This window comes from Vipera ursinii (genome assembly GCF_947247035.1).
Source record: "Vipera ursinii genome assembly, chromosome: 2".
NCBI lineage: Eukaryota > Metazoa > Chordata > Lepidosauria > Squamata > Viperidae > Vipera > Vipera ursinii.
In genome coordinates, this window is record NC_139513.1 from 187,451,488 (window position 1) to 187,474,973 (window position 23,486).

The following is a 23,486-nucleotide window of genomic DNA, read 5'->3' on the forward strand; positions in this document are numbered from 1 at the left end:
CACTCCGGTGGGAAGGTAACAGCGTTCCGTGCGCCTTTGGCGTCTAGTCATGCCGGCCACATGACCACGGAGACGTCCTCGGACAAGCGCTGGCTCTTCGGCTTTGAAACGGAGATGAGCACCGGCCCCTAGAGTCGGAAACGACTAGCACGCGTGTGCGGGGGAACCTTTACCTTTACCTTTATGTCCTAGGTGGAAGATTGGGAAAATGAATGAATTGTGTGTGTGTTGTGTGTGTGTGTTGTGTGTGTGTGTGTGTGTTGCATTAAGTTAATAACAGAATCCAAGGGCAAAAAAATAATGAAAATAATTTATAAAAGGAAATAACAAGATTAAGGTGGTTTAGGAAGGATGAAATGTAATATTTTTGAACCCTTTAGTAACACTGTGGAATAACAATAATAAAAGAGCATACTATAATGTGACATAACTAAAATCTTATTTTAATCATATAGGAACTTTTGAAAGATGTTGCTTGATTCCTTGCATATTAGGTCAGAGCTACAGACTCATCTCTCCAAATCCAAGGACAAACCAGCCTATCTCAATTCACGAACCGTGGAAACACAAACAGATTATCGGGATGGTGAAGCTCAGACAGACCCCTATAGCCCTGAATACATAGTACCTTCAGGTTCAATACCTGAATTGTTAACTCTTGCCACGCTGACTTGGGGTGAGTTTAGGAACTGATGAATATATGAGGCACACAGGGTACAATGTTTTTATGTAATACAGTTAAGCTCCCATGACATGACCTTTCATACCTTTGGCTGTCAAAGAAGAAACAACCTTGTGTCTATTACAAGGGCACGTAGGACTTTTAGCAATTCCAATAGTCAGGGTGCTTTACAAAGTTCACTGACTTACTGTAATTTGTGTCAGGAGCTCCATCCCTATAATTATAAAATAAAGGGGTTTCATACCTAAATTGCATAGCAGAGAGCAAAGGAAGACAAGGGTAGAACAAAGAAATTAGGATCTTATTTCACTTAATCATATTATTAAAACATTACTGTGAACAATATTAGTTTTGTACACAACTCCTCTTTAAAAATTCTTCGTAGAGCAAAGTGAGATTATACTCTTCAATTACGCCCCAAGGTGTATTAGAACCAGATCAGAGGAATCAGCAGAATAAAAAATTCCAAGAGAATCTAAGGAAGTTGATTTGTTTAAATTTTAAGATACTGGAGAAGGGATATGATAGCACTTTTCAAACATGTGTAAAGAATAAAATAACAGTTTTGGATTATAGGAAGGTAGAGTCCAATTTTCATATTATGAAAAGCTTAGTAACAGTAAAAAAAGGTTTGACGGGGATTATCAAATGTGGTGGTAAATGGGTGGATGTGTTTCTTTGGATTCCAGCATTGAGGAAGAGATTGGATATGATGGCTTAAAATGGCCTCTTCTAATCATTTATTTTTCAAGGGGTAGTTTTAGCTTTAGAATTTTGCTAGAATTTAAAATAATATTTTGGCTCATGCCTTACAATCCTGTGTTCTGAGCCGACTGTCTGTTTATTGTTTCCTGTTCTTTCAAGGTCATGGCCTTCCAGCAACTCAGGCAGAAGTGGAAGTAATTGAACGAGCCCGGGAGAAACGAGCCTGGGAGGCCACTCTTCCACCGCTGAATGATGCTGCACACTTTGCAAAACGGAGGAAAATGATGGAGGAAATGGAGAGAAAGGAGTGGGCCTTTCGGGAGGAAGAAATAGAAGAGTAGGTAGCTTTTATCTTCCTGTGTCCTTACCCTCAACCTTTGGATCTGCAGACTTGGTAATGGGATAAAGCAATATCTGGAGGGAAGACTGTGTGTTATCTGAATGCTACTTGGCCCCAAATGTCACTCGGTTCAAATTTGGTTTCTTGGATTTCTGATGGCCCCTTATTGCTCTTTGACTGTATTCTGCTAAACTGAAACACTAATATATAATTAGAATAAAATATCAAACAGGCGATACTTATAATATGTGTAAGTTTCTGAATTTCTTAAAATTCTTCAAGTGAACACTTAAAAGTAAAACAAGAATTTTTGGCTGGTTATGAACTGTCCATATACAATTCCAGTTTAAATGTTATCCAAGGCCTCATGGTAGAATATGTTGCTAACTTACAACAAGAGCATTCTATAAGGATTTTGGGAGGTACACAAGGCTTTGCATTTTTTTAACCTCCCATTTTTAAATCTAAATTTCAGCAACTAAAATCCACAGTTTTCAAATGAATTTTTGTCAGTTTTCATGTCAGGGCTTTTCAGAAGTGGTTTGCCATTGTCTCCTCCCTAGCAGGTGAGAGCAAGTGATTGGTCCAAGGGTTATCTACCTGGCTCTGTACCTAAGATGGGACTAGAACTCATAACCTTCTGATTTATAGCCTCATATCTTAACCAGTACACTAGTTATTTCTCTTGGTTACTGGAAACAGAAATAAGCTTGATAGTCTATATTTGTAGGCCTGAAAATGAATTTGTCAGCTAATATGTGTCAATCAAAATCAAACCCAATAATGATTATGGAAAGTCCTCTTTTCATATACAATATTCACTGTTGAGATTGTATGTTATATTGTAACATAACAATTTATAAGATTAAACCCTTAGCATAAGAGAGATTTGTGTTAAGCTACAGTATATGCAGTCTGCTAATGGTGCATTATCCTGTCAGATGTTTACTGATCTGCCTTTGGGTTCTGCAGTCTCAGAAAACAGCTTTTTTAAAGTTTTTGGCAATACATGGTTGGTGCTAGATAGTACTCTAGCAATTTGTTGTAGACATCTAAATTATGTTATTGTTAATTTCTTATATGCTATTTCCAATACCAGGTTTAGTAGAACTTCATATAAAGTTCTCTTGAGAATCTACTTTATATCTTCTACATAAAGAACTCATGATTATTCCTTTTAATAGATAAGGGATATAATAATATTTATATTTATAACAAATGGACATATATTTGCTCTTTTGAAGACTGCAAGAAGTGAGACTAAACCTTCTAAAGGGCTTGCTGATGAAACGAGAAGAGAAGCACAATGAATTAAATGTCAGTTGCTTAGATACACACTGGTTTAAACTCATGCAAGAGAAAGAAAAAAAAGTGAAAAAGATTCAACATGAACACATAAAAGGTATGGAACACAATTTTTACATAGTAAGTATACTCTCAATAGAGCTGAAATTCCTAGCAATAGAAGGCTTGTTGAGAAACAGAAAGAGAACACATACACCCCACACATCATTGAATAATTGACAGAGACTACGCATGCATTCATCTCTGGTAGTAACAACACTATTTACAAGTGTATTCCCTTGTCCTTTTGTTAGCTTTCACACCATTACTATGTAATTGAAAAGAGTCTGAACACCTACAAAACCAATGAATCTTCCAAAATAAAATGAGATTGCTTTTACATAAAGGATCTAAGACTAATCACGGTACTGATTGTTGAACACATCTTCAGCAATTAGCTGAATATTTTAATTTCTGTCGGTCAAGACATATAGATTGTGCCCAATATCCACAAAATAATTCCTAATTTCTGATCATAATTTTGAACCTATAGAAATATGATTGTGGATGCCAAGAAAAATTTTCATTGGCAAAAAGTCAAAGAATCTTGAAGTCTACAAATGTAGAGTCGTTTTTTTTGTTTCTGAGACTATTCTTCAACTAAATGGTTTAACACTAGGTATCTGCCAATTTATTCTCAGCACTAAATTAGTGTAAAAACTTCCAGTATAGATGCCTGGCATAGATTATATTAACACCTAAAGATCTGTAAGGACAATAATTGGTTAGAGCAGCAGTTCCCAATCTTTTCTATACCCCGCACACCTAGAACGCTTCTGATATATTCTTGCACCCCTTACAAAAGTTCTAAACGAATTATGCCTATACACTATAATTTTGAAACTTCTAAACCCAAGTTTTCACACCCCCTGGAATATCGTCTCGCACCCCTGGTTGGGAACCCCTGGATTACAGCTATCCATTTGGCCAGCATGATTTGATTCAAGCTTCAGAAAATTGATGCAACACAACATGGTTAGGGCTGCATCTTTAGAGTATAAATTCATTGTAGCTGATCATGTTTGTAATTGCCTGTTTATATTCTGCACATTCCTGCTCTGGGAAACTGGCTGCTAGCAAAAATGCAACAAGATGTTTCAGCATCCCATTCTTAGCAAATGGAAATAATAATAGCCAAATCCTAATCTTCAAGGAAATGAAGAGGTCAACTGATATATTTAAAATCAGTGTAATTTTATCTGCAATATATTTACAGCAAACAGAAGATTAATAGCCAAGGGAAAAAATGTGGAGGGAAAACTAGAGAGAAGAAATGTAATTAAGGAATACACTGAATATGAATCACAGCCTTATGCTCCATTATCAAGAATTGGCTACTTTCCAGATAATCACGCAGATCGTTATGTAGTGAAGAATTCCTTTCTCAACACCTATGAAGGTGAGTCAGGTTGAAATACATTCATTCATTCCAGGATCACTGTGTTACACAAAGCTGCATCCTGTGCACTAGTACTTTTGGAAGCTATGTTTCTCCATTAAAACGAATAGAGATACTCTTATGGATGAGAAAACTCCATTTATAAGGAGCCATCTTGGACAAAAGAGGTTAGTTCTCTTACATCAATGTTAAAACATATCTTCTAATCTCTATGTTCATCTTCCATTTTTCTTAGGATTACTTGAACTAGAAGCATTTCTTCCTAATTCCGTTACACAGCCCCAAACTGAAGCTCCAAAACCCAGAAGTTTAACCACAAAAGATGGATTCACTAAACGGTCTGCTAGACTAGAGATGGAATTAGCACAGGTTTACCAGGTATTTTATTCCTTCTGAGGCCATTTCAACTTTTGGTGCATGGCATCTGCAATATAAGTGGTCCTTTTGGTTTTGGGAATGTAATTTAAGTTATAGTAAGAAGTCAAGAACAATTACAGATTCAAAATATGCCAAATTGTTATTTATTCCTAGTTTTCAGAGTTATATTGTCTCCTTCTCTCCTTCTGTTTTCATTTCTAGTTCATACAGTCCTTTAAAGGGGGAAAGAATATTATTTTTTCTCCAGGTTCTCTCCTCCAAATTCCTTTTTATTAGATTGTAAAAATATAGGAATTTTCAAGGATCAGAAATTTTCTATAAATATAGTAAAATGTATGAACAATTTTATTTACTATGAACAAAGTACATAGTAAATAAGAAAATAATGTTGGGGTCAATTAGATATGGACTTATTTTTTATATTATACAACTTTTCCAGATACTGCAAGACAGGAAATATCATATTAAGGAGCCACGAAAGCCACTACGTTTTCTTCAGAGGTTATCAAAGATTTTGGCTCACCCACCCACTCCAGAACTGGAAATACCTTCATTAGTAGGTGCAGTTTTGACTGTTCTTAACAGTTTAGCTTAGTTCTAAAAACATTTATAAATGGAAGCTATTAATGCACAAGGATGCAAGTTAGAAGAACATAGATGAGATCATCATCAGGTTTCACATCAGGTATAAATTGAGACTGATAAGGAAGGATTAAAAACCAATAGCACAGGTGAGGTGGGGGAGGGGGTGTTCAAGTACAAAGAGAGGTCACAACCTGAAAAGATGACAGTAGTAATTAGGAGAAGGAAGCCAGAGAGTAGGCATTTCTCATGCCATAAAGAGGATGTTCAAATCAAAAAAGCTGGGTTGGTCCTTGGTTGCCTTAGTCCAAAAGGGAGTTGCAGCCCACCAAGAGTCAGATAATAGAATCCCAAAATCAGTGGGCTTCCAAATGAAATCTAGTTTGTTATATTTATGCTTCTTTTATTGCTGCCTCTTTTTCTTCCCAATGTCATGGTTCCGACAGATGAAACTCTTCAAAAGAACTTCAAGGCAGAATCTTTTATTTGAGAAACAAAGTATCGGCACTACATAGTTGAAACCAGAAACTAAATTCCCCTCCCCTGGATACAAAGTAACAAAGTGCAATTCCCTCTTCCAATAAACAGTCATAAATCACATTCCCCACAGTCATAAATCACATTCTCCAATTAGCTTGAAGCGCGGGCTTTCTCCCCAGCCCTCCAGCCTGCCAAAACACTATCAGCTCTGGGTCCAATGTCCTTGGGTTCCCATGACTAAGTTATTATTGTTATGACGAGCTGGACTCTCATCCCTATTCCCCCTCCCAGCATCAACTAATTGTAAAAGCAATAGAGAAAATGGCTGCATTTCCATCTGTTGTCAAAGCAAGAACATCCGATGTTAGCAGTGTTGACATCCGGCCCCCTTTACAAAAAGGACTAATCCTATAATGCAGACAAAATCATAGGTTAAGGGTTGCCTCTAGGTTTGTTAGGGTGTTTCTTGTAGAATCTATTAATGAGTCTTGTCAGCTTTTAGGATTTAGGATTTATTAAATTTATATGCCGCCCTTCTCCCCAAGGACTCAGGGCGGCTCACAACAATAAAAATTAAGAGACATAAAATACAAAAATTAAAAAAAATTAAACAATGAATATAAGAAATACGGGACAATTTACACAATAAAAACCAAATTAAAAAACCATGGTCAGTCCAGGCCTGCTTGTTGGAACAACCATGTCTTCAGGACACGGTGGAAGGATCGAAGGTCAGGGGCCGTCCACAGCTCCGGAGGCAGTTCATTCCAGAGGGTCGGCGTGCCCACAGAGAAGGCTGTCCCCCTGGGGGTCACCAGCTGGCATTGCCTGGCCGACGGAACCCTGAGGAGGCCGACTCTGTGGGAGCGAACTGGGCGATGGGAGGTTGACATTGGCAGCAGGTGGTCTCGCAAGTACCCCGAGCCTAAGCCATGTAGGTCTTTAAAGGTAATTACCAGCACCTTGAATCACACCCAGAGGGGAACTGGAAGCCAATGCAGCTCGCGCAGGAGTGGTGTAACATGGGAGTATCGAGATACTCCCATAAGCACCCGCTTAGCTTTTACATTGCTAGATTTCACCCAGGTGACTTCAGACAATGGATACCCCTTCCATTGCACTAAGTACTGCAATTTCCCTTTAAAAATTCTAGAATCAAGAATACACTTCACTTCATAATGACTCTGTCCTTCTACTACAAGAGGTCCAGGTACCTTCTTACGGGGAGGTCTTAAGGTGGAATCCCAAAAAGGTTTCAGCAGGCTACAATGAAATACAGGGTGAACTTTCCATAAGAGCCTGGGAAGTTTTAGTTCTACCGTGACCGGGTTAATAATCTTTGCAATGGGGAAGGGTCCTAAGTACTTCGGTCCTAGCTTCTTACTAGGTAACTTAAGCCACAAATATTTTGTGGATAAATAAACCTTTTCCCCACCTTGGAATGTCATTTGATGAGCCCTTTTTTGATCTGCCTGTTTTTTATATGTCTCGGAAACCTTTTCCAAAGCAGTTTTCGTGGTTTTCCAGACTTCTTCCCACCCCCTCACCCATTGATCAAGAGTTTGGGAAGTGGAGGGTCCCTGAGGATATTCAGGTATTGGGCTGAGTTCTTTCCCTGTGGCCACTTTAAAAGATGTGAAGCCGGTGCTGCTGGGAACATTGTAAGCCACCTCTGCAAAAGGGAGGAGATAAGTCCAGTTCGTGCTGTATAGCAAGATGTCATCAAGATACACCAAAACCCCTTTGTATAAATGGTCATGTAGTACCTGATTAATCAGCTGCATGAAGACAGCTGAAGCCCCCTGTAGTCCAAATGGCATGACTTCAAATTGGTAGCTCCCCATGGGACAGTTAAAAAGCAGTCTTCCACTCATCTCCCTCCTTTATCCTCACTTGGTAATATGCCTCTCTCAAGTCCAAATTAGTGAAGACACTCCCCTTTGCCAGGCGGCTTAGTAAGTCCTTCAGGAGGGAGAGGGGGTATTTGTTTTCCACGCTCACAGCGTTCAGTCCTTTATAGCAGGGCTTTTCAACCTTTTCACAGATTGTACCACTTTTAGGACATGACGATATTTCAGTACCACCAGTGCTTAGCAAGTTGTCAAAAACTAGATGACTAAAAAAGGGAGGGGGATTTTGAGTTTTACTGATTAGATTCATTTGTTGTTATAGAAATGGCTAGTTTATAATATTATGGAAAAGTAAAAAGTTGAGGTTCAATGTTAATGCTTCCTTATACTGCAACAGAGGAAGTCTGTTTTTCCCCCTCCCTTTTCCCTCCCCACTGTATCCTACTATTTGCTTTTGCATTTTTGTATTTTATTCTATAATCTAATAAAATATTACAAACTGTAGAAAAAAAGTAAAAAAGTACCGGTTTTAAAACAGAATATATCTATGTTTATTAATATGCACCACTACCAGCTAGCTCAGAGGTCTTCAAACTTGCATTTTTAAGTTGTGGACTTCAACTCCCAGAATTTCTCAGCCATCTTGGTGGAGCAGTGGGCTAATGCCTCCTTAAGTAATACCAGCTGCCTGCAATTAGTGCAGGTTCGCATCCCACCAGGCTCAAGGTTGACTCAGCCTTCCATCCTTCCGAGGTAGGTAAAATGAGGACCCAGATGGTTGGGGGCAATTAAGCTGACTTTGTAATAATGCCGCTTGGGGGGTGTATGAAAGCCCTAATAAGCAGGCATATACATAGAATGAAGGCTACTGCTAAGCTTGTAAGCCGCCCTGAGTCTTCGGAGAAGGGCGGGATATAAATGGAATTAAAATAAATAAAAATAAAATAAATTAGGAATTCTGGGAGTTGAAATCCACAGGTCTTAAAGTTGCTAAGTTTGTAGACCCCTGAGCTAGCTGGTCGGCCCTTCTTAGTTCTTCTCCTCCACAGTGTAGTAAGAATGCACCCCCTCAATCCCTTCCCTGTATCCTTAAAGACACAGGAATCAAGTGCAAAGCAAGAAAGGCTCACAAAATAAACACATAAACTCCAGGTTTGTTTTTTTCTTTAAACTGCATCCAGGGTGTCACAATGTTGTAGTCCCAGACTGAAATGCTCCAGCAATTGCAAAAAAAATTAGCTTTAAAATTAAACCTGTTTATCTTCAAAGAAAACTTTTTAAAAGCCATACACAGACTCAAGATAACGGGTGTAAAACTAATTACATTTGTTTAAAGGGATTAAGCCTATGGAAGTCAACACTCTGGATTCATTGCTAGCCTAAAATACAGACTAAAATATTCCAATAACCAAAGCACACAAAGGACCCTCTGAATTACAAAACGCTGTAAAAACTGTACAAAAATCCTTATGGTAACCCAATCAAGCTGCCAGCTGATCCAGAACTAAATAAAGCCACCTCCTTTCTGACATGCTGGCTTTTCATTTCATCAGCGCTGTTTGCATTCTCCTGGCTGGAGAAAATGAAACAGGACCTTTTCTTCCAGCAACAGCTGCTGCTTCTCTGTCCCTGTTTCCTCCCTGCTGGCTGACCTCTCCTTCTCTTTCCCTGTTGTCTTTTTTCTCCCTTTTCTGCCCAAACCATTTCCTTTTATAGTCTCTCTTCTGCTCCCCGCCCCTTTTCTTTAGTTCATCTCCAGCTCCAAGCTGCTTCCGGAAGCACCAATCAGCTGGAGCCAATCAGCTGGAGCCCTGCCGACTCCTGGGGCTTCTGCCGAGCCTAGACAGTCCTGTAGCTGCAGCTGCCTCTCCCTCAGGTTTGGCTCGCTTCAGCTCATTCCCCTCCCCTGCTACACTTGGCTAGCAGTCGCTTACCACCTGCCATGTGGCAAAGTACCACAGGTGGTACGTGTAGCACCGGTTCAAAAGCCCTGCTATAGATAACCTCACAGTCCTCATTCCCTTCTCCACCAGATAAATGGCTTCCATTTGTCTAACCAGGCTAGCCCTAGGATCACAGCCTCAGTCATTTTTGGAGCCACCATGAAAGGAATGAACGTCCAATGCTCACCTATTTCTAAGCGTAGGGGTTCAGTTAATTGCATGATTAAAATTCCTCCCATTAGGAAGCCATCGCTCAAACTTCACGGGTTTGGAGAGCAGCCTTGCTCATATGCCCATTTTCAGGGCAAGTGGCAAACTAATAACGCACCTGAGTCCACCAACACTTTAAGATCTACCTGTGCCCCTGTCTTAGGGATTATGAGTTTGGCAGGTAGAGAAAAAGGCGGAACGGGTCGACTCATCATCGGGTCATTTTCTCTTTCGTCATTGCTGTCGTAAGAGGGTAGAGCAGCAGCAGGTCCAGCTTGGGCCTCGGCACTCTCCTGCGTGGGGGATGTGACTTGGGCAACGGGTTCCTGCGTGATCCAGTGGATTTCTCTTTCGCTGGCTGCTGGGCTGGTTTCTTCCTTGCTGGTGGTCCCGGTCTATTCTGCTGTTGAGGGTAAGGGACTGGGCAACTCGCTGCTCAAATGTCCCTGTTGTCCACATCTGAAGCATTTAATCGGTGGACCTGCAGATGGCTTTTCAGTAGTCATGGCGGTTGGAGACTTTTGGGGGGATGGCCGTTTGGGTTGATCTGGCCTCGGCCCAGCTTCTTGCAGTGGGGGATTCTTATAGCAGGCAAGCTGGATATCCAGTCTTACTGCTGCCTGGTACCATTCTTCCAACTGATTTGGGACTGCATAATAGACACAAGCCTGGAGAGGTGGTTGTCCAATCCCTCCTTGAAGTGATGACCTAGAGATTGCTTGGGCCACCTCTCTATTCGGCCAGCTGTCTTGCGAAACGCATGTATTCCAGTGCAGTTGTGCCAGCTTGTCATATCTTATGGACTTGCTCCTCCACTTTGAGGGCAATCCTCGAATCTTGCTCTCAGTCCTAGGAGGAAGAGATGGAGGCCCCCAATTCAGGTGCTTGCTTGTTGTATAAATTGTTCAGCCACTCGGATGCTTCCCTTTCCAAGTTGGACGCAACCATGTTGACCATAGCGGCTGGGTTCGGGTAGAAATAGGCACAGCGTTTCATGTGGGAACGCACCTGGTTGAGGAAGAAGATCAGTTTCTCTGAGTCTCCATCAAAAGTTGCTCTGAGGGGTGGAGCCATCAGCGGTTGCTGTGCTCCCCAGGGAGCCTGTATTTCCAGTGGTTGCTGGCCTCCCCACTGTGGATGTTGCACCCCCAATGGTTGCTGGCCTCCCTATGATGGCTGCTCCATCCCCAGTTGCTGCATGCCACCCAGTGGTTGTTGCAAGTTCAGGGGCTGTTGCCACCCCCATGGCTGTTGCTGTGCTGCCAGCAGCTGTGGCATCCCCAATTGCTGTATGACTCCCAATGGTCTCAGTGGCTGCTGAAATGGCACCTCCCAGTGTTTGCTGCATGTTTGGGGGCTGTTGCCACCCCCACTGCTGCTGACCTACAGGCGGATGTGGTATCCCCAGCTGTTGTAGCCCCCTCTGCGGCCCCGGCGGTGGTTGTTGCAGGATCCCCAGTGGTTGCAGGCCCTTCACTGGTTGCTGCACATTCAGAGACGGCCAGTCCCACTGCTGCTGCTTCACCCCTAACAGTTGCTGGCCTTCCCATGGTGGCGGCTGCATCATCCCCGGTTGCTGCAAGGCCCCATCTGCTGCTGCACGTTTGGGGGCTGCGGCCAGCCCCACAGCTTTTGCTGTACCTCCAGAGGCTTTTGGCCTCCCAGCTGTGGAGGCTGCAGCATCCCCCATTGCTGTATGGGCCTCGGGCTGGGCACGTTGATCTGGGCTTCGGCTGTCCCGGTGACAGCTTGGGCTCTTGTCTCGCCGGTGGCAATCTGGGCTTTTGGAGGGGCGACGACTGGAGCTGTCTCTCTCCATGGGGCTGCAGGCCATGGTAGGTGGCTTCATTGACAGGGAATCTGCTTGACCTACACAGGTGGGGCTGGTGCTTCCCCTCGGCATGAGCTGATGGCTGCCTCACCAATCATCATGATTGCTTGCGTATGGAGAATGAGAAGGTTGTTCCCCACTTTTCATCTCTATCTCCTCAAATCTTTCCACCAACTTCTCCACTGATTGACTACGGACTGCAGAAGGTACTTCCACTCATCAGAGTCCTCAGCGGTAGTCAATTTCGTGGCTCTCCACCAGTCTAGGGAACGCGACTTGCGGGAAGCCCCTCTTTGCAGCTCGACCTCGTTCTCCTTCGAAGCACTTGATTGTGGCAAGGCTGTCTCGAGGTGTCTGGAGTCTCCACTGGGCAAGATCCATTCCAATGACCAGATCAGCTGTCCTTTCGGCTTGGGCCTTGCCCCCATCTGGGAGACCCGAAAAGGATCCTTCTCCACCAGCGTGCTGGCCTGTACTCCCTCCCCTGAAGTAGTAGCCACTGCCAGGGTGCTGGTTCCAGGCCTGCAACAAAGATGATTATAGGTCTGGAGACTAAAACATATAGGGAACGGTTGTTGGAATTGGGTATGTGTAGTTTAATAAAGAGAAGGGTGAGGGGTGACATGATAGCAGTGTTCCAATATGTCAGGGGCTGCCACAAAGAAGAGGGAGCCAAGCTGTTCTCCAAAGCACCTGAAAACAGGACAAGAAGCAACAGATGGAAACTAGTCAAGGAGAGAAGCAACCTAGAACTAAGGAGAAACTTCCTGACAGTTAGAACAACTAACCAGTGGAACAACCTGCCTCCAGAAGTGGTGAATGCTCCAACACTGGAAGTTTTTAAGAAGAGACTGGCCAGCCATTTGTCCAAAATGGTATAGGGTTTCCTGCCTGAGCAGGGGGTTGGACTAGATGACCTCCAAGGTCCCTTCCAACTTCTTCTTCTTCTTCTTCTTCTTCTTCTTCTTCTTATTATTATTATTATTATTATTATTATTATTATTATTATTATTATTATTATTATTATTCATTTCTAACTATCTCCTGTGAACTAAAACCAAATCTCATCTTCCCCTGGATTCTGCCATTCCCAAGGGGGGAGAGGGAACAGGCATGGGGCTTTATGGCTTTCACTTCCTCCATTAAACATAACCTTTGTTTATTCCGCCTGTCTGCTATCCATCACAATATAATCAATTGCTATCTTACTAGGCATTCCCTCTCAACTTATGGGCAACTAGAAAAGGGGGTGGGGTGGGGGAGAAATACAAGGTTTGTTTCTCCAAATGAAGTGTGAGGAGCGGTGGAAATGATCATGCTGCAAACGTACTGTTATCTCTCCTTTCCCACGATGGACTTACCACCTGGAGATTGGCTGATCTGGAACTGACCGAATGAACTGTGGGGTGGGGTTTGCTTGGGGACACTTTAAAAATATCAATCTATGAGGGAATTCCTCAGATCCTGTCTATTATGCCTTCTATCTCCTATTTCTTAATAAAAATTCCTGTTTGGAAAAACTTGTCTCCAAGAGTCCTATTTTCTTAAGATGTGGGTTGAGGTGGGTTCTGACAATTCCATTCTTGTATTACCAATTAAGGATGTAAAAATGAAGAGGTGGGGATATGGTATGATTATATCTTAGAGTTGTATTTTTACTTAAGAACATCAGCCTTCAATTTCCTTTTATTCCCTATTACAGCCAGGGTTTTTTGTTCTTTTGCTGAGGGCACCTTGTTTATCTACTGGGGGGGGTCTCTTTACAAATCACTCTACCTGATAGCCAGCCATCTTCTACTACCACACAAGGAAGCCAGCTTTCATTCTAGGAGTGTGCTGTTTGCTGCAACCAGCATGTTTGGCCTTATGATTTAACTGGAACATTGAGACAGTACATTGAGCCAATTAGGATTGCAGTTTAATGAGAGGCAGCAAATCAGCAAACAGCAGCTGATAAGATTTGCTTGTTTTGACTTACTAGAGGATCTGATAGTTGATTGGCCCACATCTCCTCCTGATCTGCTTCTTTAGCTTATTACTCTTAATTTTATTGCTTTTCTTTATGTCATTATTGTTTGAATTTCCACCTTCATTTGGATACACTAATTGTTTCTTTTCATATCTTATACCTGTAAGAATATGGGCAGCATACTGTAGCCAGAAACAATAAGCAAATTTAATGAAATATACCAAGTAATTTATCCAGAATCAGACAGGTCATAACCCTTGAAAACAGAAGTTTTAGCTTATTGCCATATTTCCCAAGGCTTTTGTTTTCTTTTACAGATAGATGAAGAGAGAGAATTGGCTATAACTATACTACAGAAATTAATACGAGGCAGAGCTATACAAAACATGGTAAGTTTTGTTTTGTGGCATCCATTAACTTGATGATTCTGTCACTATTTGTGTCTGTCTCCCAACTGTTTATATTAAATGATTTCAACAAGAAAAAAATTCACATCTGTATCCTAATCCATATGAATCATGTCCTTCCAATTGTTTTGAAGGCACTATAAACTATAGTAGGGTGTTTATGTCAACTAACATATCTCATGAAACTATATCTTATATATCCCCTATCTTCCCACAACATAACAAGAACTGTGTAAGAACATTATTCAAACCAGTACAAATGTATTGCAACCAGCCAGAATCCCAGAAAAAGGAAAATGATCACCTATATAATATCTTCCAACAAAATGGATACCCACTTTATCAAAAAGTGCCTAACCACTCAAACCCTACAGCCCAACCAAACTAGCTATGAAAAAATAACACTACCATATATCCAAAACATCTCAGAAACAACCAATAGACTTACAACCACTTGGCATTACCATAGCACACAAAGCAATTAATTAGGAGCCTTGGTGGAGCAGTGGGCTAATGCCTCCTTAAGTAACACCAGCTGCCTGCAATTGGTGCAGGTTCGCATCCCACCAGGCTCAAGGTTGACTCAGCCTTCCATCCTTCCGAGGTAGGTAAAATGAGGACCCAGATTGTTGGGGGCAATAAGCTGACTTTGTAATAATGGCGCTTGGGGGGGCCCAAAAGCCCTAATAAGCAGGCATATACATAGAATGAAGGCTATTGCTAAGCTTGTAAGCCGCCCTGAGTCTTCGGAGAAGGGCGGGATATAAATGGGATTAAAATAAAAAAAAATTAAAGCTCTCCAAAATATCTTAAGTAAATCAAATGGCCCAGTAGCCCAAGAAGAAAAAAACAAGTCATCTACAACATACAGTGTAAGAGTTGACAGTGACTATAACAACCACTGACACAATGAAACTGTTTAACCTCACAACACACGGACAGATTCAGTCTTCGGAGAAGGGAGGGATATAAATGGAATTAAAATAAATAAAATAAATAAAACTATAGTTTCAACTGGGAAACTGGACATCCTATACCAAACTAAATCCAAAAGAAATGCCTGAAAACATGGCATTCAGACAAATCAGGTATCAATGAACACATAGACATAAACCACATTTATATACCATTCAAAAGAGACAATAAAAAAAGCTAAGAAAGAAACAAAAAGACCAGAACACATCCTCTCAAACAAACAACATCCAGATAAGCAAGGATGAGCACTAGACAATCAAGCAGTAAACCCTAATCAGGAATTATCAAAGAGAAAACCATACTCCTACCCAATGCTTTTTTTGTAAAAGAAAAAGGTGCCGGAACTCACACATGTCATACAACCTGACTTGCCTAACCTACAAGGTTCCATCCAAAAAAGGTGCCGGAACTCCATTCTGAGCATTCTATGAGAAAAAAAGCCCTGCTCCTACCAATACTGGCAGGCAAGCTACTATATGTAAGCAGACAGCAAATCCACACACTCTAGCACTGATGAGGTTACCTAGCCAGGTAATAAAATATCTGCAAGCAAACAACTAAGCTCAAAGAATACCAAGGATTCCTTATTCAACCCTGAGCTACTTATGTTCCCTTCTATTGCAGCCATATTTTATACCACGGGTGTCGAACTCACCTCGTGACTTTTTTGCATTGCCGGAGTTGGGGTGGGCACGGCCTCCGTATGATGCAACTGGCCCATGGGCTGGCAGTTTGACACCCCTGTTTTATACTATTCAAATTCTAAATTGGGTCCAAACTTACAAAACTACAGAGGTAAATAATGATTTAACATTGTTAGTCTGTTTTAATTCCTTTTTCTTTTGTATTCCAAACTCTGTAGTAGCTTAAGGAGCAAAGAAGCAGGTATAAATGTTTTTTTTAGTTCAGTTACCATGACAAATCTTTACATTTTCATTTCTTTTTTTAAACAAGTTTTATTAGATTTTCAATTTACAACCTATATATTTAGAAAGCATCATGATACCTAGGCAGTCATCAATTGAATAACAGAGTTTTCAGTACATAGATCGGGTTCCATTATCATAACCTTCTCTATTTCCCTCAACATTCAATACAAAGTATTTAAACTAACAAATTTCTAGGAATAGCATGGTCAATTAAAGAAGATTTTGTCAATCCAATTTCAGTGAAGTATATCTATATCCTGTTACTAAATTTTATCTAATTTTGATGTTAATTATAGTATCCAAGTTTAACCTTTAATATCCCAAATAGTATTCACAACCCAAAATTCCCTTATTTTATTACACCAAAGATTGTATTATCTAACATACACCCAATAGTTAAATAGCTAGCTTCTACCTAATAAACATTGTTTGTTTCATATCCTAATACATCACAAGTTACCAATTGGAGAGCCTATATTTATCAATCTATTTCTACTTATACATAAACAAAATTTTAACATCAAACATAGAATCTATAAGCCAAATATCCATTATGTCAATATATAAATTTGTAATATTTGGAATAAGCCTAATAAGTACTTAAACACATTTTAATTCTATCTCATGTATATTTTCTATTTCAGATTCTAATAAGTCACTAATTACTAACAAAATGACCTATAATAATTCTCTAGGAATTCATTTTTAAACCTAACTCTAGGTTTCTTTTTTTGCCAGTCGGGTTTCCAGACCAAGGGCTTTAAATTGCCAAGTAGGTCTTCCTTTGCTCGCATGCATATTATTTGCACCAGAGGAGGCCATCCAACCATCAGCAATGTACAAAGGTTGGACCATTTATAGTCATTATATTGTTGCCATGTTAGTTCCACTCTCCTTATTTGCTCTAGCAACTCTGTCTGCAGTTCAGTCTGGGTTCTTCTTCCATCTGGATTGATCTGTTTTAAGTAGAAAATCTTATCCAGTTTTATAGTTAGTAGTTGACTGTCCAGGCTTTCCACAGGTTTTCTTTGTTGGTCTTCGGCGTCCTCTATGTTGGCATCACTATCTTGCATGTAGTGTACTTCTGAAGTTATAGGCTCTTTAGAAAGGGTCAAAGGTTGAGTATTAAGTTTTTCCCTAGTTTGTTGTTGGTTTTTAGGATTGTCTTTCATAGTAGTAATACCTTGTATTTTAAAAATTGTAGGTTCTTTGAGTAAAGTCAGGTTTTGGATATTAGTTTTTTCAGTACTTTGTTGTTGTTGCTTATATTCCTCTGTCTCAATAGTAGTATCTTCCAATTTTGTTATATTCTGAAGTGTAAATTCTTTAATTGCAGTCTGGGTTTCAGTTTGTGAATTAAAGTTGTCATGTAAATTATTTAATCTGGAGATAGACATCTTAGTGACTTTATAGATTGTTTCAAGTATAAGGTTATAATCAAGCGAGGTTTGTGGCTGATCCTTCTCCATTTTGTAGTAATTATAAATAGTCCTTAGGGTTAGGGTATTTTTCAAACGAAAATCAGTATGTGTCCACCTCCACAAGTCTAAGCCAAATTCATCTCCAGCTGTTTCAGGTTTTTATCTTAATACCAAGGTCAGTCCAAAATGTGAGCAAGCTTGTTTGCCAATAGTATTCACTTGCTGTAACAGACGTGGCCACTAGATGTCCCCAGAGTTCTTCAAATCCTTTTCAGACGGAGGCTTTTTAATTTTTTCTTTTTTCTTTTTTGTCCCCCTTTTCAGACTAATAGGTAGAATAGTCCATTTCTGTAAATATAGGAACTTTGGGCCAAAAGTAGAAAGGCGGTAAGTCCAATTAATCAGTATCATTTAGTTCAAGGCTTTTTCTTTTCTCTCCCAATGTAGATAGAGGCTGCCATTAAGGAGGTGGGGGGAAAATCCCTTCCCTCTCTCCTCACAACGGGAAACAAATTCAAAAAGCTTTTAGCAGAAAAAGTAGGCAATTAGGAAAAGAAGAAGGCAATTCTCACCCAGTTTTCAAGTGCTTTGTTGTGATTTTACTTTGGCAGGAAACGGTTAAACAATGGGCCATGGGAATGGCCAATCCTTTCTTCATCGGTTTGGAGAGTTGCTCCAAGCTGACGGGAGGGCCACCACCCTTCTACCGCCAACTGGAGAGACATCTCCCCCACTTGTCACCCCTCCAGGGTGACTTTCGGCCCCTTTACAGGGCCCCCCCCATGAAGAAATCCAGGCGATGCGAGGAACGATTCCTCGTACGTCTGGCCATGTCGTGATCCGGAACCGGAAGCCAGATTTTCATTTCTGATCATGGTTTGTTGGCCAGTAATATGCTCTGATTTATCCACAATAAACTTGGATAGATGTTGAAGGAAATAAAATAGTTTTGGAGGCAAAAACAAAGATATAAAAGCAACAACTGAAAACTATGTTTATTAGACAAAAAAGCAAGGTAATCAAATATGTAATGAGAAAGCCAGTATGATTGTATTGGAGCTCTCTGGTAAGGTTATACTTAGGACAAGAAGAAGGTGAAAAAAAGGGAAATATGGTACAAACCATATAAAGCTACACTGAATGAAGAATTAATTCAAAAAATTTAGAAGTTTGTCAAGGAATGGTTAACTAACGAGCTTCTTTGACTAAATAGGAAATTCATGGAAGGAGTAAGTATACATTCAACCTGGTGTAAAGAAAACATGATTTAAAAGAATACAGCCCTGAGGCACTTCACAAAATGGGCATTTCCATCACATGCAGGACAGTCTGCAAGCCATAGGAGCATATAATTTAAGATGTCCTAAAGCTATTTCAGAAGGCAGAAGACTTTGGGTCCATTCATAATCTCCCAGTTCAGTTTATTCCCATAGCAACCCAAAAGTGTAACTTATTCCTACAGGATTGCTATTGGAATAAACTGAAGAGAATAGTATAGTAAGCAGCCTTGAGCTGGTGGAGAAAAGATAGGGTATAAAACTTAAAAAATATAACAAATAAGCAAGCAAAGCTGGCAACTTCTTTTTGTTTAACCTTTGCAGTCTAAAGTACTTTAATGTCCAGATAATTTATTTATTTATTTATTTATTTATTAGTTTTTATAAACCGCCCTTCTCCCGAGGGACTCGGGGCGGTGTACAGAGGAAGGGAAGGTATACAGACCGAACAATAAAATAATAAGAAACACTAATGCACACAAACTGGGACCCCAATTAACGCTATCATGCCAGGCCAGCCTGCTGGAACAAAAAAGTTTTTAAGTCGCGACGGAAGGTACGGAGGTCAGGGGCCATCCGGATTTCGGTAGGTAAGGTGTTCCAGAGGGCTGGCGCACCCACTGAGAATGCCCTCCCCCTGGGGGCCACCAGCCGACATTCCTTGAGCGGTGGCACCCTGAGGAGGCCCTCTCTGTGGGAGCGCACAGGACGGTGGGGTGCTGACATCGGCAGAAGGTGCTCCCGTAGGTAGTCCGGACCCATGCCATGTAGGGCTTTGAATGTCATTGTTAGCACCTTGAACTTCACACGGAAGGCAACCGGAAGCCAGTGCAGCGCACGGAGGAGAGGTGTGATATGGGAGTATCGGGAGGCTCCCAAGAGTGTCCGTGCCGCCGCACTTTGCACCAGTTGAAGCTTCCGAGTGGATCTCAAGGGCAGCCCCATGTAGAGAGCGTTACAATAGTCTAGGCGAGATGTCACAAGGGCATGGGTGACTGTACGTAAGGAATCCAGGTCTAGATAAGGCCGTAGTTGGCGAACTAGTCGAACCCGGGAGAAGGCCCCCTTGGTCACAGCTCCAATGTGGTCTTCCAGGGAGATCTGCGAGTCTAGGAGGACACCCAGGTTGCGGGCCCTATCAGCCGGGGGAAGTAACTTGTCCCCAATGTTAAGCAGTGGGACGTTCTGACTCTCCTGGCTTGCCGGTACGTACAGCCATTCAGTCTTGTCCGGGTTCAGTTGAAGCCTGTTTCTCCCCATCCATTCCCGGACCGCTTTCAGGCAGCGGGACATCACGTCTAGGGCATCACTGATATTGTTAGGAGTTGAGATAAAAAGCTGGGTGTCATCAGCATACTGATGGTACCCTACTCCAAAACTGCGAATGATCTCACCCAGCGGTTTCATGTAGATGTTGAACAGGAGAGGCGAGAGGACCGACCCCTGAGGGACTCCGCAAGCGAGAGGCCTCGGGGTCGACCTCTGTCCCCCTGTCAGCACCGACTGCGAGCGACCCTGGAGAAAGGAGGAGAACCAACGTAGAACCGTGCCTCCCACTCCCAGTCCCCTGAGGCGTCGCAGCAAGATACCATGGTCGATGGTATCGAAAGCCGCCGAGAGGTCTAATAAGACTAGGACAGAGGAATGGCCCCTGTCCCGGGCTCTCCAGAGATCATTCATCAGAGCGACCAATGCCGTCTCCGTGCTGTAGCCCGGCCTGAAACCCGATTGGTACGGGTCTAGATAAACCGCTTCATCCAGGATCTGAGGAAGTTGGTGCGCCACCACGCTCTCAACAGCCTTCGCAAGGAAGCGAAGATTGGAGACTGGACGAAAGTTATTCAAAGAGGATGGGTCCAAGGTGGGCTTCTTGAGGAGAGGTCTCACCACCGCCTCCTTCAAGGCGGTGGGGAAGTGACCCTCACTCAGAGAAGCAGAGATGACCGCTAGGAACCAGCCTCGTGTCGCCTCTCGAGCTGTATAGGCCAGCCAGGAAGGGCACGGGTCCAGTAAGCATGTGGAGGAGCTCAACCTTCTCATAATCCTGTCCACTTCCTTAGGAGTTACAGGATCAAATTCTTCCCAGATGACGTCGACAAGACTGTCCATGTCTTGTTCTTCCATCTCAGCCCAGTTGGAGTCCAGACCAGTTCGAATCCGAGCGATTTTATCCAGCAGATATTGACCAAATTCCTCGGCTCGACCCTGCAAGGGTTCCTCCCTCACCTCTTGGTTTAATAGGGAGCGAGTCACCCTGAACAAGGCAGCCGGGCGATTATCTGCGGACGCGATGAGGGTGGAAAAGTAGTTGGATTTTGCCACCCTTATCGCAGCGAGATAAGACCTGGTGAGGATTCTTAGTCGCAATCGGTCGGATTCGGATCGACTGGACCTCCAACGGCTCTCTAGGCCCCGTCTCCGACGCTTCATCTCCCGGAGCTCCTCGGTGAACCATGGGGCTCGCTGGGATCTGCGCCGGGTCAGAGGCCGCAAGGGTACAACTCGGTCCAGAGCCTCCGTGGCTGCCTTTTCCCAGGCATCCACTAAGGCTTCTGCCGAGCTGTGAGCAGGGGGTGCATGCGAGTCCCTAAGCGCTGCCTGGAACTTATCAGGGTCCATTAGGCGCCTAGGGCGGTACCATCTGACTGGCACCGTGCACCCACGGTGGGGGGTGGCAAGGGGGAAGTCTAGCCGCAGGAGGTGGTGATCGGTCCATGACAGGGGCGTAATAGTTGTGGCACCCCCACCGACATCATCACGCCACCGTCCAGACAAGAACACCAAGTCTGGGTTGTGGCCTCTCTCATGAGTCGGCCCAGAAATTATTTGCAGCAGGTCCATGGCCGTCATGGAAGCCATGAACTCCCGAGCCAGTTCGGACGATCCTCCCAGGGACGGTAGATTAAAGTCGCCCAAGACCATGAGTCTTGGGAATTCAACCACCAACCCTGAGAGGACATCGAGTAGCTCGGGTAGGGCCGCCGCTGCACGATTAGGTGGTAGGTACGCCAGCAGCAGACCCAACTGCGCCCCTGGGCCGAATCTCAGTAGGAGAGACTCACACCCGACCATCTGAGGGACGGTGGTCTCTCGCGGGCTAAGGGATTCCCTGATGATAACTGCCACTCCCCCGCCCCTCCCATGAGCCCGGGGCTGGTGCAGTACCTGGAAACCTGGCGGGCAGAGGTCTACCAGAGGAACACCCCCCTCTGGGCCCAGCCAGGTTTCCGTGATGCAGGCCAGGTCCGCATGCTCACTCTCCACTAGGTCACGAATGAGGTGAGCTTTGTTAGCTGCGGACCTTGCATTCAGGTAGACCAGCCTTAGCATGGGAGGGTGCGCACCTTTGCTCCCGGGTCCTCCGGGGGAGAACAGAGGGTCGGAGCGTCTCACCGCCTGTACAGAGCGGAGATGACACTCCCGGTGACGATACGGCCCTCTGTCTGTGCACCTTCTGCCATTCCCCACCATCCTAGGGATGGGACGTTTGTCAGTACGCCACTGGGTGTTATCGGCGACTGGTCCTCGTTGTACGCCGTCGCGAACGGCCGTGGGCCTGGCATGCGTTATGGTGGCTGGAAGGCGTGCCTTTCCCGCACAACCATAGTCTCCTCCCTCCCCCCTCCCTAACCCCACAAAAAACTTAACTAAGAACTTAATCAGGGGCCTCTTGTTGGGCTTATAATCCTTGTTTAACAACCACAATTTTGAATGGCAACTTCTTTGCTTAGCGCTCATATTGCTAAACAAAAATTGCATAATTGTGATGAGCTTAAAACCTCACTACCCCTTCAGTTATTAAGCAAAGCATCATCATCATTAAGTGAAAGGCCACATGACCATGACTTACAATTTTACTTCTGCCTTCTTTATTAACTCTGTTTATCACAAGCTAGTTGTGAAGCGCACAAATACCAATTACTTGACTACAGGGTGTTTCTATGTTCATAAATGCAAAACTTTTTTACATCATTATTATTTTGAACAGTCACTAAATGAGGCAGTTGGTAAGTATGCTTTCTCCACTTTTGCGGTATAAACAAGAGTCTTAATTAATGCCTGTTAATTCATCCAATATGAAGAGCTAACTTTAAAAGTATGCATGATTATTTGTTGAGCATATGGCTTTCTTTCTCAATACAGATTGATAAATTGAAGGTGAAACAAATTAAAGTGTATTTTAAAATTTTGACACACACATGGCAGCATATTTACTTCAGAGCTGCTTCAGAGCTTTTTTATGTACCGTATATGGATTCCTCATTAAAGGAGCTGCCCATTAGGCAGCAATAAGAAAAAAAGTCATTTGTTGTAGTTGCTTTCTTTTCTTTCCAGCTCATAAGATATATGATGGAACATATGTATTTCTATACATTTCTGGAGTAGTCACATGCTGCATGAACAATTTAAATTCACTGCAAGCAACATATTCTGCTTCTTTCATTCATTTTATTTTTGTTTCTACCAGTACCACAGCTGCAAAACTGTAGCAGTAAGACTTTCACAGGTGTTGAGGGAAAATACCCAAAGCTACTCTTCTGTGGTTAGATTCTATCTATCCTGGGTATTCTGACATAAAATAGAAACCATATGAATAAGTTGCTCTATTTTATATATTTATGTGTGTTTTTATTGTCATTTCCTATGTAGATATGCTATAAAAATATTTCATTATAAATATTTGTTTAAAAATTAAGAAACAAATTTGGAAGTTGCCATTCACTGTGACTATCTTAAATCAACCATGTCCTTGGATTTGTCAAT

At 42.5% G+C, this 23,486-nt stretch overlaps 1 protein-coding gene across 3 annotated transcripts in view; it reads left to right on the forward strand.

The window, feature by feature from the left end:
* The window catches only part of CFAP91 (cilia and flagella associated protein 91), a 36,407-nt gene that overhangs the window by 6,734 nt on the left and 6,187 nt on the right, over nucleotides 1–23,486 (forward strand). For all 3 annotated transcript variants that reach the window (XR_014491718.1, XM_083356227.1, XM_083356226.1), the window contains exons 6-12: nucleotides 495–676; nucleotides 1,547–1,724; nucleotides 2,972–3,129; nucleotides 4,288–4,470; nucleotides 4,706–4,848; nucleotides 5,288–5,404; nucleotides 14,031–14,102. Coding sequence is in view for 2 of the 3 variants with exons in the window: in XM_083356227.1 (XP_083212353.1) it covers nucleotides 495–676; nucleotides 1,547–1,724; nucleotides 2,972–3,129; nucleotides 4,288–4,470; nucleotides 4,706–4,848; nucleotides 5,288–5,404; nucleotides 14,031–14,102 (1,033 nt within the window). In the remaining variant the exon portion in view is untranslated. The remainder of the gene's footprint in view (nucleotides 1–494; nucleotides 677–1,546; nucleotides 1,725–2,971; nucleotides 3,130–4,287; nucleotides 4,471–4,705; nucleotides 4,849–5,287; nucleotides 5,405–14,030; nucleotides 14,103–23,486) is intronic.